The 23,067-nt window shown below is 37.4% G+C and overlaps 1 protein-coding gene across 1 annotated transcript in view; it reads right to left on the bottom strand.

The window, feature by feature from the left end:
- The window catches only part of LOC139743774 (exportin-T-like), a 101,933-nt gene that overhangs the window by 30,117 nt on the left and 48,749 nt on the right, over nt 1-23,067 (bottom strand). The window contains exons 15-19 of the mRNA XM_071654227.1: nt 21,092-21,234; nt 15,188-15,473; nt 9,307-9,496; nt 985-1,052; nt 247-411 (exon numbers count right to left, since the gene is read on the bottom strand). Coding sequence (XP_071510328.1) covers nt 247-411; nt 985-1,052; nt 9,307-9,496; nt 15,188-15,473; nt 21,092-21,234 — 852 coding nt within the window. The remainder of the gene's footprint in view (nt 1-246; nt 412-984; nt 1,053-9,306; nt 9,497-15,187; nt 15,474-21,091; nt 21,235-23,067) is intronic.

Below are 23,067 nucleotides of genomic sequence, written 5' to 3'. Positions count from 1 at the left end.
ATAAATAGTACTCATAGTTCTCTTTTTTTCTTCTCTCCCCATTCAGAGTGAGTCTTTTTAGCACTGAAATTTCACTGGTAATCTCTCTATCTCTGACACTCACACACACACACACACACACACACACACACACACATACAAACACACATATACAAAATCTGTCCCTCTAAATTCTTCAGGGTACAAGTTCAGAAACAGCAGAAAGAAACACATAGAGCTGCCCAAATAATGAGACGGAATGGTTACCATGACAGTTTGTGCGTCGGTGAGGTCAAACGACTTCTGGAGGGGAGCGAGAAAGCACGCCGGTATGACGTACTTGTAGATAAATTCCCGAAAGAGAGGCATCCCGCCATTGCCTCCCCACGACTCAATCAACCTTTTCAGGATGTTGAAGCAAGTCTTGATCATCTGGGGGTCAGAGAATTGGAGAGAAATCAAGAAAGAAAGCAAATTCCATGTTAGCTCCATGGCTGTTTAGTTAGTTTGTTATAAACTAAGATATATCAGGCTGAGAAAAATGTCTCTGAAGTTGCAATGAAAAAAATCTAACAATGTTGTACTTTCCAACGGATATCTTCCTAAGTTCTTTGTATCTTATCTCCAGCAAACCTAATTATGACCTTTGACCTTTCCTTCCTCTCCAGTCTCACGACTCATCATCACTTAATGTAGAATCGCTACAGTCAATATCTTAGGCTGTCATCACTATTATTATCATAATCACCATCATTATTGTCATCAAGAACATTATCATTGATGTGAGCATCATTATCATAGTTTATCATTGTTAGAAAAATCACAGCACTGATCGTCTGCTTAGGCATCACTTTAACCTTTTCCATACTGAATTCCGGATTCCCCATAGACTTAATACACAGGCCACCATGTTCTTGTATGGAATGGGTTAATATCAAATGCGACAAAGGTGGATGGAAACATGTTAAAGCCTTGTGGGCGGGCAACTTTACAATGGGTGCTTACCACTGGATCAGGCTCCTCAATGGTTGCCCTGACAACGCTAAGCAGAACCTCCTCGAAGCTAGGTTGCTCTGAGGAGATAGATGAAAATCAATAGATGAAAACAATGAATAAGTTGGGTTTATTGCATGGAAAATTGTATTGAATTTTGCTCGCATTTGCCAAGAAGGCTAGAGAAATTGACTGGCTTCAAATCACAAGGTTTACTGATTGGCATTGCAGATTCCGCCTCTAAACAGTTGGGATACTTCTGCCAACTTGTACAATGCTGATATAAAAAAAAAAAAAAATCTTTAGAAATGTTCACATGTTGAGGTAAGAGTCATTACAATGCTCCTGAAAAGGATATCTACATAGGAAGAGTCTGATAATTTGTCATGACAAAGGCTTTTCATGCTATTTTTAAGTGTAGGGATATCAAAAAATAAAATTCAGAAAATAAAGTTACAATCTAATGGAGTTGCATTGAACCTACATACACTGTACAAATATCAAGTCTACTTCAGTAAATTGGCAGGCTGCTGCTCACACAACTTGACTACCCCATTTAATAACAGTATACTTGTCTACAAGTAATCCATTGTAAACATAGAAACAACCTGCTGCGGTCTGTAACACACACCTGCACTGTGTAGGCAAGACATTTTGTATGATGTATAATAGTCCATGGAATCAAGTTGATGCTCACTCAGTAATTTGTGCATTAGTTTACCGTCACAGAGAACTTTTACAAACTACTCCCATCATTTCACCAACAAAAAAACAACATAGGCCTACATCAAGAGCGGTCATTCATTCATTCATGTGAAACTTCTTTTTTTTTTACTTTTTTTTTTGGTGCACATCATACAGTGTACCATATTTCATTAGGGTGACTATAATGTGTGGTTCCAAGTATTAGTGATTGTGATGATGATGACTACTGTAAACTCACAATTTTCATGTTGCATCAATTTTCACGCATTTCACGATACTACTGGTTAGCATGAATTTTAAAACCTTTGAAAATATCTTCACTATTTTCTGCACATTTAAAATGGGCTGACAATTATGCAGAATGATACATTTTTGAATCAATCAGTGCAAAAAAATTAGCAAAAATATGAATGTCTACAGTATTATTGTTACAATTATCATAAATACTTATCATCAAAATTAAAATTCTCATCCACAACCTATCATGACAACTCACTGACAATACATCTTCAACAACCATACATTCATAAATTCTTAAATGTTAGTGAGCTACACAGTTAGATTGTTACTTTCAGTTAAAGCAGACTGGTGTCAAAGTCAACATTATTCCTGTAAAAAGTAGGACTTGAAGACACCATATGCAGCTGACAGACTGACATAACAGATGTCATCCCCTTTCATTACGTTCGCTACTATGACAACATTGGCTGCTCATTCCAACTAAATTCTTCTTCTTCTTCCTCTGTTGTGCAAAACTTCCCCCGCAGAATGCAGGAAGGCAAGCAGACTAAAAACTTTCTCTTTATGGCAGCCGTGAGAAACTTTACACTGTAACATGATCAGGTTGCATAATATTTACACCAACACAGATTGCAAATTCTCTTGCCTTAATGTCTGAACTGGAGAAGATTTATTGCAATTTCTGCTAAGAGTACACCATGCAGCTTTTATTTCAAAATCCCCCTCAAAAAAAGTTACCTGTACTTTCATTTTTACAGTCTCGTTATACCAGGCAGTACCTCTCTTTCCTCATTATCATGCTAGCCAGTGCAGCCTTCTTAAAAAAAGACACACCAACAACCAGAAGCACAATCAACACTCAAAACCCCAGGCACCTGTCAATTTTTTGTTTACATGCTGTGTGAAGGATAGTAGTCCATGGGCCAGGCCAGATATTGGTACCATCTGAGGTGGCAAAACCTTTTTGGTGTCATTTTGTTTGTCGGGCATAGATATGCTTATCAAGCTATGATAGCATTTCCAAATGAGTAGCTTAGTCATAGTAAATTAATTTTTAACCAATTTGGTCTCGTTGTTATATCCCTATACTTCTGAATCGAAACTAACCGCCATACAAAGAAGAGCACTGTCTTCTGTATGTTCCATAGAGCTGTAAAATGCAGCTCTGTGGTATGTTCACAGGTGTTCTGTTGTAAACGCGGTGCGCTTAGTCTTTATACAAGGCAGCGAAGGGAATATCCAAAGGTTATGATGTCCACAGCGCTTAGTCTTTATTCTAGACGGCGAAGGGAATGTCCAAAGCGTATGATACAGTGTATATGCTTTTATCTAAGAACAACAACAACAACAAAAGCGATTCCTCGTGATTTTTACCGTATCTTTCAATTATTTATCATTTTTCGGTGAAAACGCTACGGTGAAAACGCTGATACCACGCCAATGTCGCTTTATTTCCCTCCAACAATGAAAGATAATGCAAAAACAATGTACCGGTACACTACAATACATTATAATAAATAACATTGTAAATGAACAGAGTGATTTTTGTTTAAAACTGATGTATTTGTTGATAGGGTGGTATAAAAACAGTATAGATAATCCCTTTTATGAGGAACTTTAGATATGATAACGGTACATTGGTCTAGATAAAGAACCAAGCGCACCGCGTGACAGCTGTGGACATCATAACCCTTTGGATATTCCCTTCGCTGCCTTGAATAAAGACTAAGCGCACCGCGTTTACAACAGAACACCTGTGGACATACAGAAGGCAGTGCTCTTCTTTGTATAGCGGTTTAGTTTCGATTCAGAAGTATAGGGATATAAATACGAGACCAAATTGGTTAAAAATTCATTTATTATGACTAAGCTACTCATTTGGAAATGCTATCATAGCTTGATAAGTATATCTATGCCCGACAAACAAAATGACACCAAAAAGGTTGTGCCACCTCAAATGGTACCAACAACCCATTTTTCGGGTCTTGGCCCATGGACTATAGTGCCTGCAGTGCAGGAGACAGAGATCTTGGCTAGCCTTTGTCCAAGGCCCTCGTAGTCTATTGCAAGAGAAGGCAACAGAGGGATGGCCTAAAGAGTCAAATCACCAGCACGAGACAAGAATCAATGAAGGAGCCTTTGGAAATCCAGCAAATATTTCATGCCTTGTGGTATCATGAAGTACTTTGAATGTTTGATCACAAAAATTGACAAAACAATCAGCAGAGCTCTGGACAGGATATGCAGTGAAAATCCATTATACAATGTACATTGATTATCTGATGCTGGTGGCTGAGCAATTTGATATTTGTCAAAATTACAGACTGATTTATTTACCATGAGTGGTGCAGGGGTTAACCTTTCCTCCTGGCTCATGAATAATAAGCACAAATTATCACTTTACAGATCTCAAAAAAGGGCCCCTTGCACTAACATGAAGTCCTGAACTTTGACTAGTTTGCATAGTTTTCAATGCAAACAACAGCTTGAAGCCCTTTAAAAGAGGCTTAACTCTTCTGTGTGCATTGAGTGCCGACTGGCACACATCATGATGACATCCAAAGTCCCTGGCACAGAAAGGGTTACTCTGCATAGCATGCATGAGCTAGTCTGGCCTGCTGAACGTAAAGACTTTTTATGTGACACTCACAGGAAGGGAAATCCCACCAACAGATATTGCGCAATGTGCCATCATACAAATTACATTGTAATCAAAATCTGCAGTGCCAATCAATCTTTTTTCTTCTTTTCTTTTTTGAAGGCTGTGTCTGCCTTTATTTTGGGCACAGATGCGAAAATTTAATACATCGTACATGCCAGACGTGCCATATGTGCCAAGAGGAAAATAGAGGCCCAATGAACCTTGTGTGGCATTACTCAATGCAGGAACTCGAAGGGTTATTTTCTACATTCCTACTGGTTCAAAATGGAAGTTATTGTCGGTGACCACAAACTTTGTAATATATGGTAAAGATATTATTGGCAATATTTGTACACCCACCACGTTTCTCCACATCTTTTCAACAAATTTAATGATATTCAAGGTTTGAGGTAAATATGAAATGAAGGACAAACACATCTCAATGACAAAAATAGTAATTACATTATTTAATTTGGCCTGACAGTGGGTTTTTCTTTCCAAACAATTATGATATTACCTCTAAAGTAAAGTAACACAATTTGCAAATCCCTGACAGTGGTTGAAAGTATCTTGAAAGTATAATTTCTGGGCTAGGAATTGAATTTCTATCTTCCTGTAAACAGGACTAAACTTCATGTAATTTCCTGAGACCTTTATGAAGTCAGTCAGTTTCTCACTTGATCAAAACCAAGACCAGAACTGGGCAAATACCCAAAACAATGTTCAATATTTCAAGTTTTCATGCCAATCAAGGAGCATGTTGGACTGATCTAAATGACTACCACATGTAGACTAATAACAGACTTGTATTAACCCAAACAAATGAGAAACTAGAAATGTCGCTATGGCGACTGATGCCTCCGCCATAATGCATGATTCTACCAATAGGTGTATTGTACCATGTCTTCACAATGTGTGATGACAGTTTCACATAACTGGCAAAATATCGAAATAACAGGTTTGTCAGAAATATCTTGAATGTTCACTCTCCACGAACTGGGTTTGCTACAATTGTCTATTAAAGAGTGCAGGTACACATATTTTGGAATTGAAAATTTTTACTTGACTTCTGACCGACCTTATTATAAGTTTATGCATTGAGTATAATTTTCAAGGTATGAAGAAAGAGTGTAATTACAGTACAAAATATATCTTTTTTTTTTTTCATTTAGACCTTACCTTTGACCCTTAACCTTTGACCTTTGACCTTCTGGCTGAAAATTACCAAGAGAATCTCCATTAAGTAATACATATTAAATTTTAAAACTAATAATGCAATCATTGCATATACTAGTATATGAGGGAAACAGTAACATTTTGAGGAGTTGACCTTGACCTTTGACCCCTGACTATTGACCCATGACCCCTAAATTCCCTAGATAATCCCTGCCAGTCAGTACATGCATATGTACCAAGTTCCATGAAAATACATCGAACTATTTGCGAGAAAAGTGATATTGCAACATTTTCACCTAACCTTTGACCTTTTGACCTTTGACCTTATGACATGAAACTCTCTCTGAATAATCTTTATGCAGTAGTACATGTCTACACTAAGTTTCAAGAAAATAACTGTGGGCATTGCATAGATATGGGGGAAATGCAACATTCTTAGCATTTGACCTTGACCTTTTGACCTTTGACCTCTTGCCAATGTCACTAAAATCTACTCAACTAATTGTCCCATCATACATCATCCTTGGACCAAGTTTGGTGAAAGCTGCTTCATCCAGTTTTGAGTTATCACGTAAACAGATAAATTTTAGGATTTGACCTTGATCTTTGACCTTTGACCTCTGTCCGATTTCACTGAAAAACTAATCAAGTAATTATCCCATCATACATCATCCTCAAAGAAAGTTTGGTGAAATTTGCTCCATCCAGTCTTGAGTTATCGCGTAAACGGATACAATTTCACGATTTGACCTTGACCTTTGACCTTTAGCCGATTCACCCAAAATCTAATCAAATCATTGCCCCATCATACTTCATACTTGGACCAAGTTTGGTAAAATTCCAGTAAATATTACTCAAGTTATCGCGTAAACGAAAGCGGACGGACGTACGTACGGACGGACGGACAACCCGAAAACATAATGCCTCCGGCACCACTTCGTGGCGGAGGCATAAAAAACCCACCATAATTAACAGCAAAAGCTCTTGTAACCACAAGTAAGCAACTATTCTGAAAGCAGTAGTTTCTGTTATGATAATTTCATTGTTTAGTTTTGTTCTCCTTTATGATATGAAGACATGGTCCACACAAACATAAATAGCTGCTTTCAGAAAGATTTCATTTCAAAAGGAAAGATGGTTTGTCACAAATCTATATTTACATCAAAACTCACTCTGTCACTTTTCCTTTCATCAATCCCAGATGAAAGTGTTTATTTTCAGTCTTCCGTTCTTGGCATTTTCAAGTACCGGTATTCTTTTTTTTTCTGAAGATTTTTCAGATATTTTTCAGACTGCCCCAGATCATCATCACTGTAAACACTCTGAAACTGTCCTTTTTTGTGTATTGCTAGAAGCTATTTATGATTCTGTCAGCACGTTTCGATTCTTCAACCTACTCTTTTTTGATTGGTTGTGAAGTAAACTGAGATGCAGCTGCGTCATCACGTGGGAATTAATGCGTTTCATGTTGATATTTCCTAATATGGAGTCATGTTCATGACGTGCACACTTGACTGCTCTCTTATTATACACAAATGTACATACACAACAGGAAATGAGACCCCGCAAGTTATTTAAATAATATTTGGAGTAGACAAAGTATAAGACAGTCAGCTCCACCAGCACACACATATAACACACACACACACACACACACACACACAGGCACACACCCACAAATGTAGGCGTCAACATGAACGACATCATTCATTATATAGATATATCATCTCCATAACTTTGGTTAAAAAAAACCTACACACATGGCATGCAAATAAGACTGTAAATCTCATTGATCTTTACCCATTTGACAAAGAGACATTAAACAATAAAATCCACTATAGGCTTCAAGATACATATCGCTCTTCAAATATTAACATTTAGTCAATATAAAATATCAAACTACTACGTATTTGAAAACAGCCGCTGCTGATTCTGCAATATTAATATGTATACAGCATTGGTGATTGTACAGTTACGCATAGAAAAAAACAAGTGTCATTTCCATGCATACAGTAATTCATATTTCCTCTGTCTGTAGCAGGAATATCAGCATTAACCAGCTTTATAAATGCAAAAAACACAATATCTAATATCTCGACTCCCATGAAAAATCACATAAAGTCTACCAACATATGGTTGTGATAGGTCTTGCATTATGACTTCATACACTAACCCCTTTAAATCTATCATACAGAATTGTATGCCTGCTGTAATTGCTTTGTTCCCTGGCACCAGGATTGTTTGCAGACATAGAAATGGTACAATATAAATAAGACTAGCACAAAAACTGTAATTTCTGCAGGTTTTTTTTTTTTTTTTTTGAATTTTGCAAATCAATGTTGGGCTGCAAATTTAACAACATGCGAAAAAAATGCGATAGGGCAGGAATTCGTGTGCTCATGATATCTTCAATGTCAGATCTTGAAAACAGCATCTAGCGAAAATGTCTTTGACCTCCTCATGCGCCACAACATCTGTACGCAAAGATGACAGCTTTAACAGTAGTTGACTTTACCAAGAGACTAAAAATATGCATTATAAAATATAAAATGTAAGACAAAGAAAACCATCTGGCTGATGATCAATCAAGCATGGGTCACAAAACAACAAAAACCCTGACAAACAATCAACACAATCAATAGACACACGTAATGAACATGCTCAGACTGTGGGTATATGAAATAAACCTGGCATAGGAACACAGTTTCCAGCTAAAATTGACTATTATCAATAAAATTTACCCTTTCTCATCTGTCATTTCTGGAAATAAATGCTTGATTCATTTCTTTCATTCTTTCACAGTAATACTACAATTGGAGAATTACATTTAAACTTAAGTTACCACCTACTTACCAAGTAGATCTACCACCATTATCATTTTCATGCAAATATTGTCAAATCATGTCAATGAGTGACTAAATGTTTGAGTTGATGACTCCAATTCCACATACTCCTGCCCAATTTAAGTCCAATCACTATTTTCCCTCCATGAAAAAAGAAGGAAGAAGGAAACAAACTAATTTCCTTGTTCCTCATTCCAAAATACACAAAAACAACTGTATCAGTTTGTGTAAATGTCTAAAATTGGGCATGAAGCCATATTAAGTCCTTACTGCGACCGACTGTGGAGTTTCCACTTACATGGTTTCAGAGGAGTTGGACTTAAACAGTACTTAACTTGGATGAGGAACGTCTGATGTCAAAAATTTTTCGTTAAGGAAGAAGTATCAAAAACTGTACCATCACACCTACAAGTTCTATTTAACATTATGGCAACTCAGATTCACACAACTTTCAAAATGCACACACACAAAAAAACAACAACCCACACACACTAAAGGACAAATAGACAAACCCATCAATACAAAAATATTTATGAAGTAATATCTTTTTTAAAGGTCTTTTGACCCTAGCTAAAATGTGGCCAATGTCATGAGTTTGGTATATCAGAAGAGGAAGGTATGCATGACCACCAAGTGAGTCAGTTTTGCTCTCTAATATGTGTAGGAAATGGTTGGCACATGCGATGGGGTGTGGTCGGGGGAGGGGGTGGAAGTGGTTATTGGCCTTACCTTGGTGGCTGATGACCTCCAGGCAGTCATTCATGGCGATGCACTGCAAGAATTGGAAGTAGCATCGTCGCAGCGTCTGCTTGTCGATGGCCGCCTGGGTGTCCGTCTCTTCCGTCGGCTGCTTGAGGACGCTGTCTATCGTCCTGACGATGGGCATGAAGACCGCTTGCAGGAACCGGATGATCGTTTTCTGCGCAAAAGTGGCGGAGTTTGAGACGACGTTAAAAGTTGGCTACTATTACAGATGAGTGGTCACTCTGTCGACTGGTTTATTCTCTCTGTAAGGTGCACTCATATTTCCCATTATGATTAAATGTACCATGAACCATACTCATCATTATCATCACTTTCATTCATGTGAGTGATACTATGTGATGATGACAGCATCTCTGATTTACAAAGTACAGACAACATATCACAAACTTGTTGCAGATAACGATTGTGCTGTTCGGCAATGAATTTGGTGGGTCATGATGACTGAATTTAAACATACTGTACATACGTGTACAATGTACATGGAAATTAAAGTATCTTCCCAATTTTGGCCTCCATCAAACAATATTTACACTATGCTCAGAGAGGCCAACAGTTTTTGAATACAAAACACACACACAAAAAAAAACCTTTCTGATATGTCCTTTAAATGCAAAATATGTTGTTTTGTGTTGCACATCTATAATCAATGCCCTCAACTGATATCTTCAGATACATGTAAAACAGTGGCTAGCTTTCCATCACTTTCACTGTAATTTTGCTCCCCAGTGACCTTTTTCTTGCTCGTTTCATTATATACTAAATATATGCACTCATCAAAGTTCTCCGAACTTTAGTATCAATAAACAAAGGTTTTGAACTTTACAATAATGAAACACTTGGTGCTTACACAGGTCATAACACTGAGGGGCCATTCCACTCACTTGTATCAATACACTGTTAGGTGGTTATCTTATTTATCTTGTATTGTTTTGTTCATATCTACATGTATGAGATCACATAGAAACAAATACTGGGAGTGGTAACAGGAATATGATCATGTCAGCACTATTTATTTATTTGGCACCAGTGCCTCTCTCCACCCATCCTGACAGATACTTACGACATAATTTTTGTCCTATCTCTTTGATGTATACAGTGTACTGCCCAAAACTTAATTGTCCACCCATTAGACTACTTGTCTGCAAATAACGTATAAATTGATCACCACCTTCTCCCCCCCCCCCCCCCCCCCCCCCCAAAGCAGGAGACATGGGAACTTGCATCGACTGAAACTTGCACCAAATTCTAGATATAATCTCCAATAACCAGAGCATAAATGCATATTTCCCCACTTAAGTTTGATAATATCTTGATGTTAATAACCCATCAATATAAAGCCCTAGGGAATTTTGTGGCAGAAATGATTGTGTTGTAATCATGAAGTCTGCACCTCAAAATTTCACTGTATCCCCCAAAGTGAAGAACAATTAGCTGAAACCGCTTCAATGCATCCAAACCCTATTACAATCAACTAGAAATCTACACAAATTTGCCAAAATGAAGAGGAAATAGAAACAAACAAAAAACCACCGATGCAGCTGCAATTTTCTGACAATGAATTCAATTTCTTTTTTCAATCCAATTAGTTTCAGTTGATAGCTTCAGTGGAGCCAGACAATAAGTTGTAAAATGCAGCAATAAAATCATTTCAGCTCTGCTCAATATGATCAGACATCTTAAAAAGAAAAATGCAATGAAATCATGGCTAATTCCCCAGCCTATACTGCAACATCCACCACAGAACAAAAATCATAAAAATCAGACAAAGAGCAAAGGGAGCAGGACATCTGCTGTTTTCACGGCACATTTGACCTATCTTTCATTCTTTGCTTCCTGCTTTCAAATAAACAATGCTATCATAAAAACAGCACAATCACATAAAAAACCTGTTTCCTCAAGAGAACATACAATATGACACTTCTCATGAGAAAACGCAACAAAAGACGCTGCAATTCATTTTCTGAATTTCCTTGACAGACAAACAGCTGTAGCACTGCATGCCAACCATTAAAGGAAAACTCCAATGTGTTCAATACTTTGACTCAAATAATTGGAGTAAAGACAAAATACATCAAACAATCAGAGTATCATCCAACTTGGACAGAAAAAAGGGGAAAACTTCAACATTTTGACAAAAGTATATATTTGATAAAAACAGTGATATCAGTTTTAGTCATATAAAAAAATTTAACAAGACGATGACATCATCACCTCACAATTTTTCCACTGACTTTGTACATACAGATTATTGTGAATGGGAGATGTGTGAGAATATGATATCATCCCATCAAATTTTCATAAATGTGACTATGACTTTCCTGCAACCATGACTCATGCTTGTGAGAGAAAATTCATGTGATATGAAATTGTGGAATTCCACAACTTTTTGAAAAATTTAATCAATTGTTCATGTTTTATTCATTCACTGTTCTGCGTGTTTGACAATATCTCTTCCACTTCGCTACAGTCCAGTCTTTCATACAGTTGCAGATATCTATTTTGATCTTGTTTTGCATGGTTCTATTTATCAAGTTAGGGAAAGAATAAATCCCTTTTATGGAAATCAGAAACTGAAACTATGAGCGATACTAGCAAATCCTTGTACGAAACGAGAAAATATAAAACAAAAAGAGGAAGGATTTAATCTGCCTGATAACATATTAAAAAAGGGATAAAATGGTGATAATATGTTGAATACCCTTTTTTTGGGTAATGTGAAAATGCGTCGGGAATAGGCACTGAGTACTAATTTTCAGTATTCATTGCACATTTACAAAGCAATTATTTAACCTATACGAAGCCCCCTTCAATTTAAAAAGAAGAAAAAGAAAGGAATGACAGGACGGAAACTGCAGAGAGCGATAATAAAACTATGGGAAGTTTAGTTCTTGTATCAAACTGATGTATGGATTTTAGGCTTCCTCTTTCACTTTCCTTCATGACATTCTTTCATATGTCATTATGAGTTTCAATGGCTAATCTGTATAAAGCGGGGTTCCCACTATCACGATTGGCGCCACGATTAAAATCGTGGTCTTAATCGTGCAGCAAGCGTGATGGTCTTATCAGATTGTATCAGATCTTAAGGTCAATCGTGGCAATCGCGTTAATCGTGGGAAAATTTTGGACGGTTCAAAAATTTTCTACGATTAACACGATTAGTTTTTGATCGTGATCATCGCATCAGATCGTCTAGGATCATATCCAAACGCAGCAAATCTCTTCTAATCGTGCTTCTTGATCGTGTTGATCGGGATCGACTTTTTTCACCTCACTTCCGCTTATTATTATTATTTTTTGCCCATTTGCCCTTATTTTACTCATAAATTGATTTATTTTGTATTCTGATAGGTGGTAGCCTGCATCTTTAGATTATTATTTCCAAACGGTAAATTGTATGACGGTGTGGGGTTTAATTGTCGTAACTTGTAAGGTACATTATCAAAATCATTTTTTATGATTTTATAAAATGAAAGTTGTATGACAGATTTTTAGATGTTTTCATACATTATGTTAATGATGTTTTCATTAATGAGTTGCTATTAACATTATACAGACACACAAAACAGGATATGGGATAACTTTTGTAACGAAAACAAAAAAAATGAGCAAAAATAAAATGGCAATTGTATGTCTGCACGTATTGACTAACGTCAGTACCAAGATGAGAATGATTTAATGAATCGTGCTTGAATGGGTACATATCAAAAGGCAAATGGTTAATTTCTAAAAGTATATTACAAAGTATTTTTTTTGGGGGGGTGCAGTATCCTGCTGTTTGTGTATTGCACATAGTAATTAAGAGTTATTGTTTCATCAGCCATCGTTTGATCCCTTTACATCTATTTTGACACTTTTCAATGTCTTTTTTTGTATGTTTGGTAGAGTATAATTTTAGAGGAAAATTGTTATTTTCAACTCTCATTATTACTGCAAATGTAAAAGTGACCATTGTCGTGGATGTGAGATCACTCGTATGATTATGACAATGAAGATCACTCTTATTATTTTTCAGTTAGTTATTCAATAAGTGTAGCAATATAATACCCCTGCGAAATAATTTTGCGTAAAACCTCCTTTTTTGTTAAAAAGTTAGTGACATCATTCTGATTAGGGAGTCACTTTTCTGTTATGTGTGTGTATCAGTTATGTTAAACATTGTTAAGTAAAACATTGAATCAAGCCGAATAAAGCAAACTTTCAATAACCCATGAGATATCGACATTTTGAAATAAAAAGGCATATGATACATACACTTTGCGAACATCAAATTGAACACATAAGCAATACTATCCATTCGGCCAACTTTCTTATATCCAAATAACCCAATAACAATAACATAACATTCAAAATGATCCCATCCTCTCTCTTAGCTTCCATTTCATCATATAGTTATTTTCTTCATGTATTGGAGAGAAAGGTCATTTTTGTCTTGCTGGGTTTTTTTTTTTTCTGGGGAAGAGGGGCAATCATCTGATCTTATGTATTTGGGTTCGTTATTTCATTTTTTTTTTTTTGTGAGGGGGAGGGTGAGCATGTCGATTTAATAATCTATTAATTTCTTTACGTTTGATATTAGACGAGGGAATATCTGAGGTTATGGCTGGCCTGGGTGCTACTTTCTCTCTGATAACATAATCGTCCTTACACTGCAAAAAGTCCGGTGTTAAATAGTGAACACCGAGCTGGTGTTAAATTTTCGGTGCTCATTTATGGTGTTAAATTAACACCTCCGGGTGTCATTTCCAAATATAAAACTGTTTTTTGAAGAGTTTCTCAGTAACTGCACTTCTTGTTGATTTTTAATTTAAACAAGACGATCAAGAATTTTACATTAAAATAATAGATTTTGAAAAAATGTGAAAATAAATTTACACCACAGTAACACCAGCTGGTGTGGTCTCTTATTGAAGCTGGACGGGTGTTAAACCATTGATATTAACACCAACAAATATCAAATCAACACCATGTGGTGTCATTTTTGAATTAACACCAGTACAGTGTCAAAATAACACCAGGTACAGTGTCAAATTAACACTACGAAGTGTCAGGTGAACACTTTTCAACACCATCACAGTGCATTTTCTACACCTGTGGGTGTGGTCCTCTATTGAAGTTTGATCGGTGTTAGATTTAACACCCATGGTGTTAAATCTAACACCGATGTTTTTACAGTGTAGCAATACTGCAAAGGTTACGGTGTCATCATCGTCAACCTGTCAAGCCTTGCCATCATCAATGGTTGTGGATAAAATTAATAGGCCTAATCACTCTGCATAATTTAACGGAAACAATGAAATCCATCGTCAGCCGGACTATAATATTCCCATTCGGGTCCAATCGCGCCTTAAATGGGGGTCGCTTCTGATCCCGATCGTAAAGGATATCGTATCTTATCTCAGCAGCCCGTATTGGTTCTCGGTATTCGTATTGGAACGTATCAGTACGTTGCTGCACGTACCAGATCGGGGATCCTGATCGTAATGGTCATGTTAGATCGGTACCAATCGTGAACTCAATCAGGACAATCCTGTCGGATCGTATTTGAACGGCAGACCAGATCGTGACAGATCGTATCGCTTGAAATAGACCAATCGTGACCATATCGCATCCAAGCGTACCAACACTTATTGACTCGCATAACCTCGTATCCAAACGTGAAATTTCAGACGAGTTCAACAAATTTTCCACGATCAGTTACGAATGTCCAATCGTGGCGTTCGCAATGGATCGCACGATAGTGGGAACCCCGCTTTAGCCAGAATATGAAACATATATAACCCCAAGCGGAAGTAAAAAATAAAACTAATTTCATCACATCAAGGCATGCGGGTATTTCCCTCACCTTAAACTTTGAGATGATTTGGTTGATGAGCGGCATGAACTTGTGAAGATCACGCGCCTCCGACTTCTTGAGCAGGTGCTCCACGGCAACCGGCACGTAGGGGAGAACAGCCTCCTCCAGGCAGACGACCATGCGGTGCAGGTACTGCCGCACGGCGGCGTGAACCGTGCCATGTTGGTGGGGAACGTCGAGCGCCCGCAGGAATACATCCAGGGCCTCGGTGTAGCAACTTTCGCAGCCGCATTGCTTGATCGTCAGCTGTGAGTGGAAGGCCTTGCTTGTACGACTAGATGAGATAAAAGAAGAAGACAGAGAGAGAGAAAGCTGGCATATAAATTAGTACATCTCAAATGCATTACGTGCAGATTCTGAGGAAACATATTCTATTCTGTCATTTCTTTTCTACAAAGTGTTCTACAGTGCACTCCCATTAACATAGTTACAATATATCTCTTCTTTTTTTTCAACAAATCAAAATTCAGGCTGCATTTTACTATCTCTATATCTTTACATGTTATACTTTATATGTTCAGCTTTGAGAGTTTAATATAATGAAAGAAAACTGCCAGTGCCATGGACTTAGTCACAACAGGAGTTGCCTGCATTATATTCAAGCAATTTTCTTTTTCTCCTTTTTTTTTTCTTTTTAAACTGGGTGCAAAGATCAATACACCTTGTAGCAAAGTTCTCAAGCAATTGTCACAAATCTGTACACACAACATAGAAGATCAGTGTGTGGGATATTACACTGCCTATAAATCGGGACTGAAAAAAAAATCCAAACTGTGGATGACGCTGATTGACATGGTTGCATCGAGTGTATATGATGTAAAGAACATTCTACAACATAACTTGAGAGTCATGCAAACACTGGCACAAGAAGCACCCAACAGCCAGTAAACCTTATTCACTGAATAGACCTTACTTTTTCTGAATATTAGTGACATACACTAGTGTTACACGAAAATGATGCATCATGTGGTAGGATGGCATCGCAAAGTGACGCTCACTCCATCAAGTGATAAAACATATGGCGTGTGAGATGTAATTCATTTTTCTCTGTCACTTCCTGTGCCTATTCATTCATCAAGCATGACAACGCTATTTCAAACTTAAGTCTTCGCAAGCCTCTTACATGGCAAAAGTTTCCCAAACACTTCTCAGTGAAATGGATGATGAGTGTCAAACCATATGGTACACAAGCATACACGATTGCGCAAGGCAAGTGATGGATTCACTCATGGTGAAATTAATGCAGCCATGGGCACCCCATTGTAACTCTCACATGTTGTAACGTGCACGAGTGTGTTTATATCAGACGACATTGGAATGTCATACCTGATTTGGATTTCTGCCTCAGGGGAGTTTGGTTTCTGTTTTGAGCAATCAGCACCACAGAGGGCGCACGGTGGTTTTACAGCGTATCCGGGCGATCCCCCCCCCCCCCCCCCAGCTAAATATGGTTAGTGGTAAGATTAGAGCAAAGATTAGGGTTAGGTATAGGTTTAGGGTTGAGTGTTTGGGTTGAGTGTTTGGGTTAGGGTTAGGATTAGGTTCAGGATTAGGATTTTAGGATTAAGGGCCAGGGGACGGGTCGGGGTAATTGCCCTAGACCTGTTTTACAGGGGTATCTTCCAAAAGTGCACTCCTGGATCATGAGATACTGCATTTTGTATGATAAGCAATTTTTTTTTTCCTGCTCTGTCACTTCATTCTGGTATACTGAGGTGACATTTTTTTTCGTTTTGTTTTGTTTTTTAACTGCTTTCCTGCATATAATGATAATGATAATGATAATGAATAACATTTATATAGCGCTTAATAAGAGTACAGAAGGTCAAGAAAAATGAATGCTGCACATATGTGTACATGTACTTCAGTATTGGGAAAAGAAATTATAAAAGTATATTTCTTTCAAAATTTAATAGATAGCATTTCACTAACACACACACACACCCACAAGAATTTACAATAAATGCTCTTTGTTCGTTGCTAACAATTGACCGTTGTGACTGGCCACAAATTTATCAAACAATGCACGATGTACGCCAGGTATGATATTGTGGCATTGAACAATGAACAATGGTGACCCCGAGGAAAACAAAAGTCCAGTAACAACAACAACAACAACAACAACAACAAAACAATACCACAAGGGCACACACAAGGCAGACCTAGAGTTACAAAACCATAGATATCATAATGGGTCCAAGTGAAACAACTGTGTCTGTTGCGTAATTACCCAACACCTACAAATTCCCAACAGGCAAAGTTCTCACGCCCATTCAAAGTTCAGAGACCAGATGTGAAACAATCGACCATTATCAGCAGTGGATACATAACAGTCTCACCTGACTATACCAACACTTTTATTTTCATTTTTCTTTTTGTACAGAATCCAAGTGTGCCCCATATCACATGCTGAAGGTCAATAGCTGGTTTATGATACTACAGCCTTGAAATATATACAGAGGTATATTTCTTTGGCTCTCTGTCATGTCTATTTATAACCATATGATATTGTATATCGTTCACTTAGAATACATACATCAATAAATACAGGGTCCTGTTGCAATAACCGTTGATGTAACTGGCAAGAGTGTTGTGCAAACCCTAGAGACAGCCTACCCCAACCCCTTTATTTTTTGCATTGTGATATCATCAAATGAAATGAACAATACGCCAATAGGAAAGATCGATCAGCTGACTTAAATTCAATGTGTTACATTCATGCAGTAAATCATCAATGTCATATCTGTGGGAGGAAGGAAATCATATTTACCAATATTATTATAATGATTTTCATATACACGATGTTCAAGCCACAAGTGAATAAAAGTACCTTACAGTCATAAGAAATAGTATCCACCATTCATAGAAAGAATATTCTAGCTCAATAAGTTATGTTACTTTATTTGGCACATTGCAAGAGTGAAATAATACATTTCAAAATGACACGATAACACTTCGAACATGTCATTAAAGACACACTTTCACTGTGGTCCCTGGGTGGTGTATTATTTCACTGTGCCTGAAATAGGTACACAACTTCTATATGAGGTTGCAAGTGTATTGCAAGACTTCAGAAATGTGTGCATGATTTTGTGTGCTTCAGGTTTGTGTTTTGTTTCAGGTTTTTTTTTTTTCCCCCACAGAGTAGGGCTCTCAATCACGACACCTACAGCATCAAAAGCCAGAAACTAGGCACTGACGAAGTATCACATGATGGAATGCGCTGATGCAGTTGAGTACTTGGTGTGTCTACTAAACTGGTCATGATCATGATGCCATATGCAGGCACCGCCTACGAGGCAATTAACTTTAAAGGTCCTGACAAGAGTGCTTGCCATACCTCACATACTGTAGCTGGTCATGAAGATACGCGCGAGGGGTCTCCCACCTCCCTGGTATGACCCACATTTGACCATGTGCTGTTTTAGAGGCTACTGTTACCTTCACATGATCCAGACAATGTCCATACATTGTAAAGGCATGATTGTGTCTAGCACCGCAAGATAGACTTTTATGCTGGCTACGAATTAACAGTGCCACACAACTTCAAGGACAAATCATCTTCAATGAATCAAGTGAAGTAATATCTGATAAATCAGCTTCTCAATACAAAACAAAGACAAAAAAAAAGCAATTTGCCTGCTGTGCACAGTTGAGTGGGGTAACCAGCTTTTCACTATATCTGCATAACTGCTCAAGGCCTTCATCTACATTTTGATAAAGTTCATAAATTTTGGCCGCTGATTGAGGGTTGAAATTTAACCCTCTTCACACAAAGAAACAGTCCAACCTTAGCCATCAAGACATGTCAAGGCCAATGGCCATCAAAATACATGTAAGTGGTATGGCTGGATACATACTATAGTATTGACAGTGAGATATGCTCAAGTATGTCACTTTCTACCAAGTAGTGGTGGGGTATACCACATGTCCCCCCCACCCCCACCAAAAAAAGAAAAAATACAATGAGACTATCTGCAACGATAACTTTAAGAACAGTGAATCAATCAAAATGAAATTTCAAAGTATGAAACTATAACTTAAAGCACATCTTACAGGAAAAACCCATCCAATTTGTTATAGTGGTTACACAGAAATGGAGATCCTTGTTTAGCATGTCAAGAATCCCTTCCCTCCAAGTTTAGTTCATTCTGTTATGGATGCCAAGAGCATCCAAATGCTAAACTTGGAAAAAACGGACCCATGACATGCTTTACAATGATCCACATTTCTCTGTGACCACTTACTCAAATTGAATGGGGTTTTCTGCAAAATGTAGGAAAGAAGTTACAGTTTCATACCCTGAAATAGCATTACGATTGTTCAATCATTTCTAAAGTTATCAGTGCGGAATTTGATCGACTTTTTTTTTTTTTGGGGGGGGGGGGGGGACAAACTGTACAGAAGGCATTGTGAATTTACTGCAACTGCCATGATGAAAATGATATTTGCACACTTCGTAATACAAAATTAATGATGTGGAAATAAAATTGAATGTAAGTGGGAATATCCTTCTCATGTTTCTCTCCTTTTTCTTTTGAGTTTGCTGACAAGCAAGGATAATCAAGCCTTGGAGGTATTCCTGCTCTCTCATCTCCCTTATCTCTCTCCTTCATCACATCATCAGCTCAACTACACACTTTTCTTTCTTGCACCAGCATTTGGGTCTTTACATACAACACATCCTATCAAAATGACTGACATTCCTATTTTGAATTTCTTATTGCAAAGAATTTGTCTGAGAATTGCCAATTTCTAATAGCTTTTCGTAAAGTTTAGCACGGAAAACTCATGAGAATGAAAAGACGATTAAATCATGTGCCAGCCCATGTCCTGATAACCAAGAAACCCCCAAAAGTTGATGGCTGTATTGTCCATTCCATATCTATCCATCACACCAAATGACCATATGACGGGACAGATGTTTCTTGTGAAATTCATGGCCAGAAACATTACATCGTGTACATTTTAGCTAAAGTTTGTGAACCCGACGGGATATTGGACTGACAGACTGACAGACGGACAACTTGAAACGTAATACCACTAGTGTCTTTAAGAGTGGAGGCATACAAATAGCACAGCCTACAATTTGGGATTCCAGATAGTCTCTGAGTTATGCATGACCCTCATGCAAATTTTAAATATCACTTCTCACCTGTCAATGTCCAAGTGCTTGTGATTCCAGGAACTGAAACTACAGACACTACAGTTTCTTTGTCAACTTATTAAAGTCTATGCAGAATTCCCCAGCTTCTTGAGATGTGCTCCATATAACTACGAAATGTTTATCCAGTTGAGGTTTAATGACAATTATATACGATGTCCAATTAACCCCACTGGAACTTTGCCTGCTTCAAGGAGCTTAGACCCTCATTCTTAGAATCACACCACAAATTCTTGCACAAATTCTCTGTTATCTTCTTTCTGTTTGCAGAATGATAACTACAGATGAATGTTTGAAGGCAATTACTTTAAGTTATCAATCTTCAAGACTGTGTGGGGCTACACTGTATGTACTGCTCCTCAAGAAATTCATAGAATTTATTGATCACTACGTGACTTGGTCATTGAAAAAGAAAAAAAATAACGCTGGAAGTTATAGAGGGAGTACAGAAATGCAAATAGATATACAATGCACAATAAACACTCATTCATAAAATGTGATATTGGCTATCTGATATATGTCAAGGGCGAACTACGCATGTCAAGTAGTAGTATATATACAAGATGTCATGGTTCCTGTGAGATGGAATGTGATACTCAAATAGAAGGTTACTGGTACTTGTGGGTATTGACATCTATCGTTGTATATCAGTTCCATTACATTTTACACGAGATGACATGACCCCATAAAAATTCCAATCACCCCGCAACATGCCATATGAGGGTTACCTTGTGCACGCGATGGCGTGTGCAATGATCTCACTCAATACGACCTGTCGCTGCTCGTCCGTCTCTGTGCACAGCTTCGGGTAGAGTGTGTTGAACTTGTCGATGATTGGCGCCAATACGTTTCTCATCAGCAGCTGCTTCTTCTGTGAATGAAATGTCACACATACTACATCTTTCACTGGTCAGGCAAACTAGAGATATTAAGGGATAAGTCCACCTTCACATACATGTGAATCGAGAGCATGCAGCAATATTCATTGAACACATCACTGAAAGTCTGAGGAAAATTAGACAATCCATTCAAAAGTCACAATTTTTTAAAGTTTCTGTGCTACCATCGCTGGATGAGAAGACTACTACAGCTTATAATGTCACAAGTGTAAAACAATATAAAGAAAATATAGAGGAAAATCAACATATTTCACTTTTCTCGCATAATGAAAAGAGCGCTTGACAACTGTCAAACTTTGCTGACTGCACAGTATAATGAGGTTCAAGTATTAAAAAAAAAACCCACTTCAATATATGTACATTTTTTTTGTTTTGTTTAAAGGGATAGTACAGTATTGGTGGAGATGAGAATTGGGCTTTTAACTTTTCGCGAGATACCAAGAAAACACTTATGAGATAGTACAGAACATACCATTTTAAGAGGAATTCAAAGTTTATTTGATGAAAATCGGGTTTGGAATGACTGAAACATCCAAAAACAAAGTAAAACAAAGTGATCGTAATAAAGTGTGGGTCCCACACTTTTTAAAATCGCTTGTTTTTTGATATATCAGCCATTTCAAACCTGAAATTAGGTCTCAACCAAAACTGTATGATCCCTTTAAAGAAAAAAAATGCTGTCACTGTCGAGAGATCTATGAATAAGTATCACCATGCTCAAACTGTTTCCTGAAAGTTTTTTGAACACCATCTACAGGTATTATTGACCTGATCACTCAAATATATAAATATTTTGTTTGATATTCTTTTTGTAAGCATTTAGGCCCGAATTCACGAAGGTGGTACAATTTGAAACCATGGTTTAAACCATGGACAAAGACATGGACAAAGTTTTGTACGTGGCGCCAAGTGTTGCATGGCCTATTTCGTTATGAAATCAGTCACTTCATTGACAAAATGACCATTTCGTTAACGAAATGTTAACATAATGATCATTTCATCAACGAAATAACTGATTTCGTTACAAAATGGGCCATGCGACACTTGGCACCCCATACAAAACTACCCTAGTATGGTGTTTGTGTCTTATTTCAAACAACATTTTTTGCCATCACTTCAGATTAACACCATACCAACGACTCTGGCAGCATGTAGAACCAAGTCAAGCACAGATTTCAAACTGGCAACACTGTTAAACAATGCCTTTAAGAGAGTTAAAAAATGTCCCCCCCCAAAAAAAAAAAAATAAAAAAATCATAAAACAAAAAAACACTAGAAATGTCGCTAAGGCGACTGCTATGCCTCCGCCATAATGCATAATTCTCCTAATAGGTCTATAGTACATGTGGACAATGTATAATTACATTTTCACAATATTGGCAAAATATTGAAATTACATGTTTGTCACAAATGTGTTGAATGTGTTCACCTTCCTTTACCTAGGTTAAATTAGATGAATAGGAGAGCATGTATTTGGGGATTCAAGGACTTTAACTTGACTTTGACCCATTCATAAGTGTATGAATACTGTAATTTTCAAGGTATGGAGAAAAAGTGTAATTTCTGTATTGAAAAGTACACTGTTACCATTTTCTTTTGGCCTTTGACCCTAAAATTCATAGGATAATCACTATCAGGCAGAACATGCATAAATATGTAGTAAGTTTCAAGATAACTTGAGCCACTTCTGAGATATGGAGGAAAAAGTTAGTTCAGCACTTTCCCTTGATCTTTGACCTTTTGACCTTTGAGGCAACCCCCCCCCCCCCAAAAAAAAAAAAAAGAGAAAATGAAAATTTCCAGAT

This window comes from Diadema antillarum, unplaced genomic scaffold, assembly GCF_040938485.1.
Source record: "Diadema antillarum isolate AM-2024a unplaced genomic scaffold, OU_Dant_1.0 seq00001105_RagTag, whole genome shotgun sequence".
Lineage (NCBI taxonomy): Eukaryota > Metazoa > Echinodermata > Echinoidea > Diadematoida > Diadematidae > Diadema > Diadema antillarum.
The sequence above is the reverse complement of the archived record's forward strand: the minus strand, read 5'-3'. Positions and strand labels throughout refer to the sequence as shown.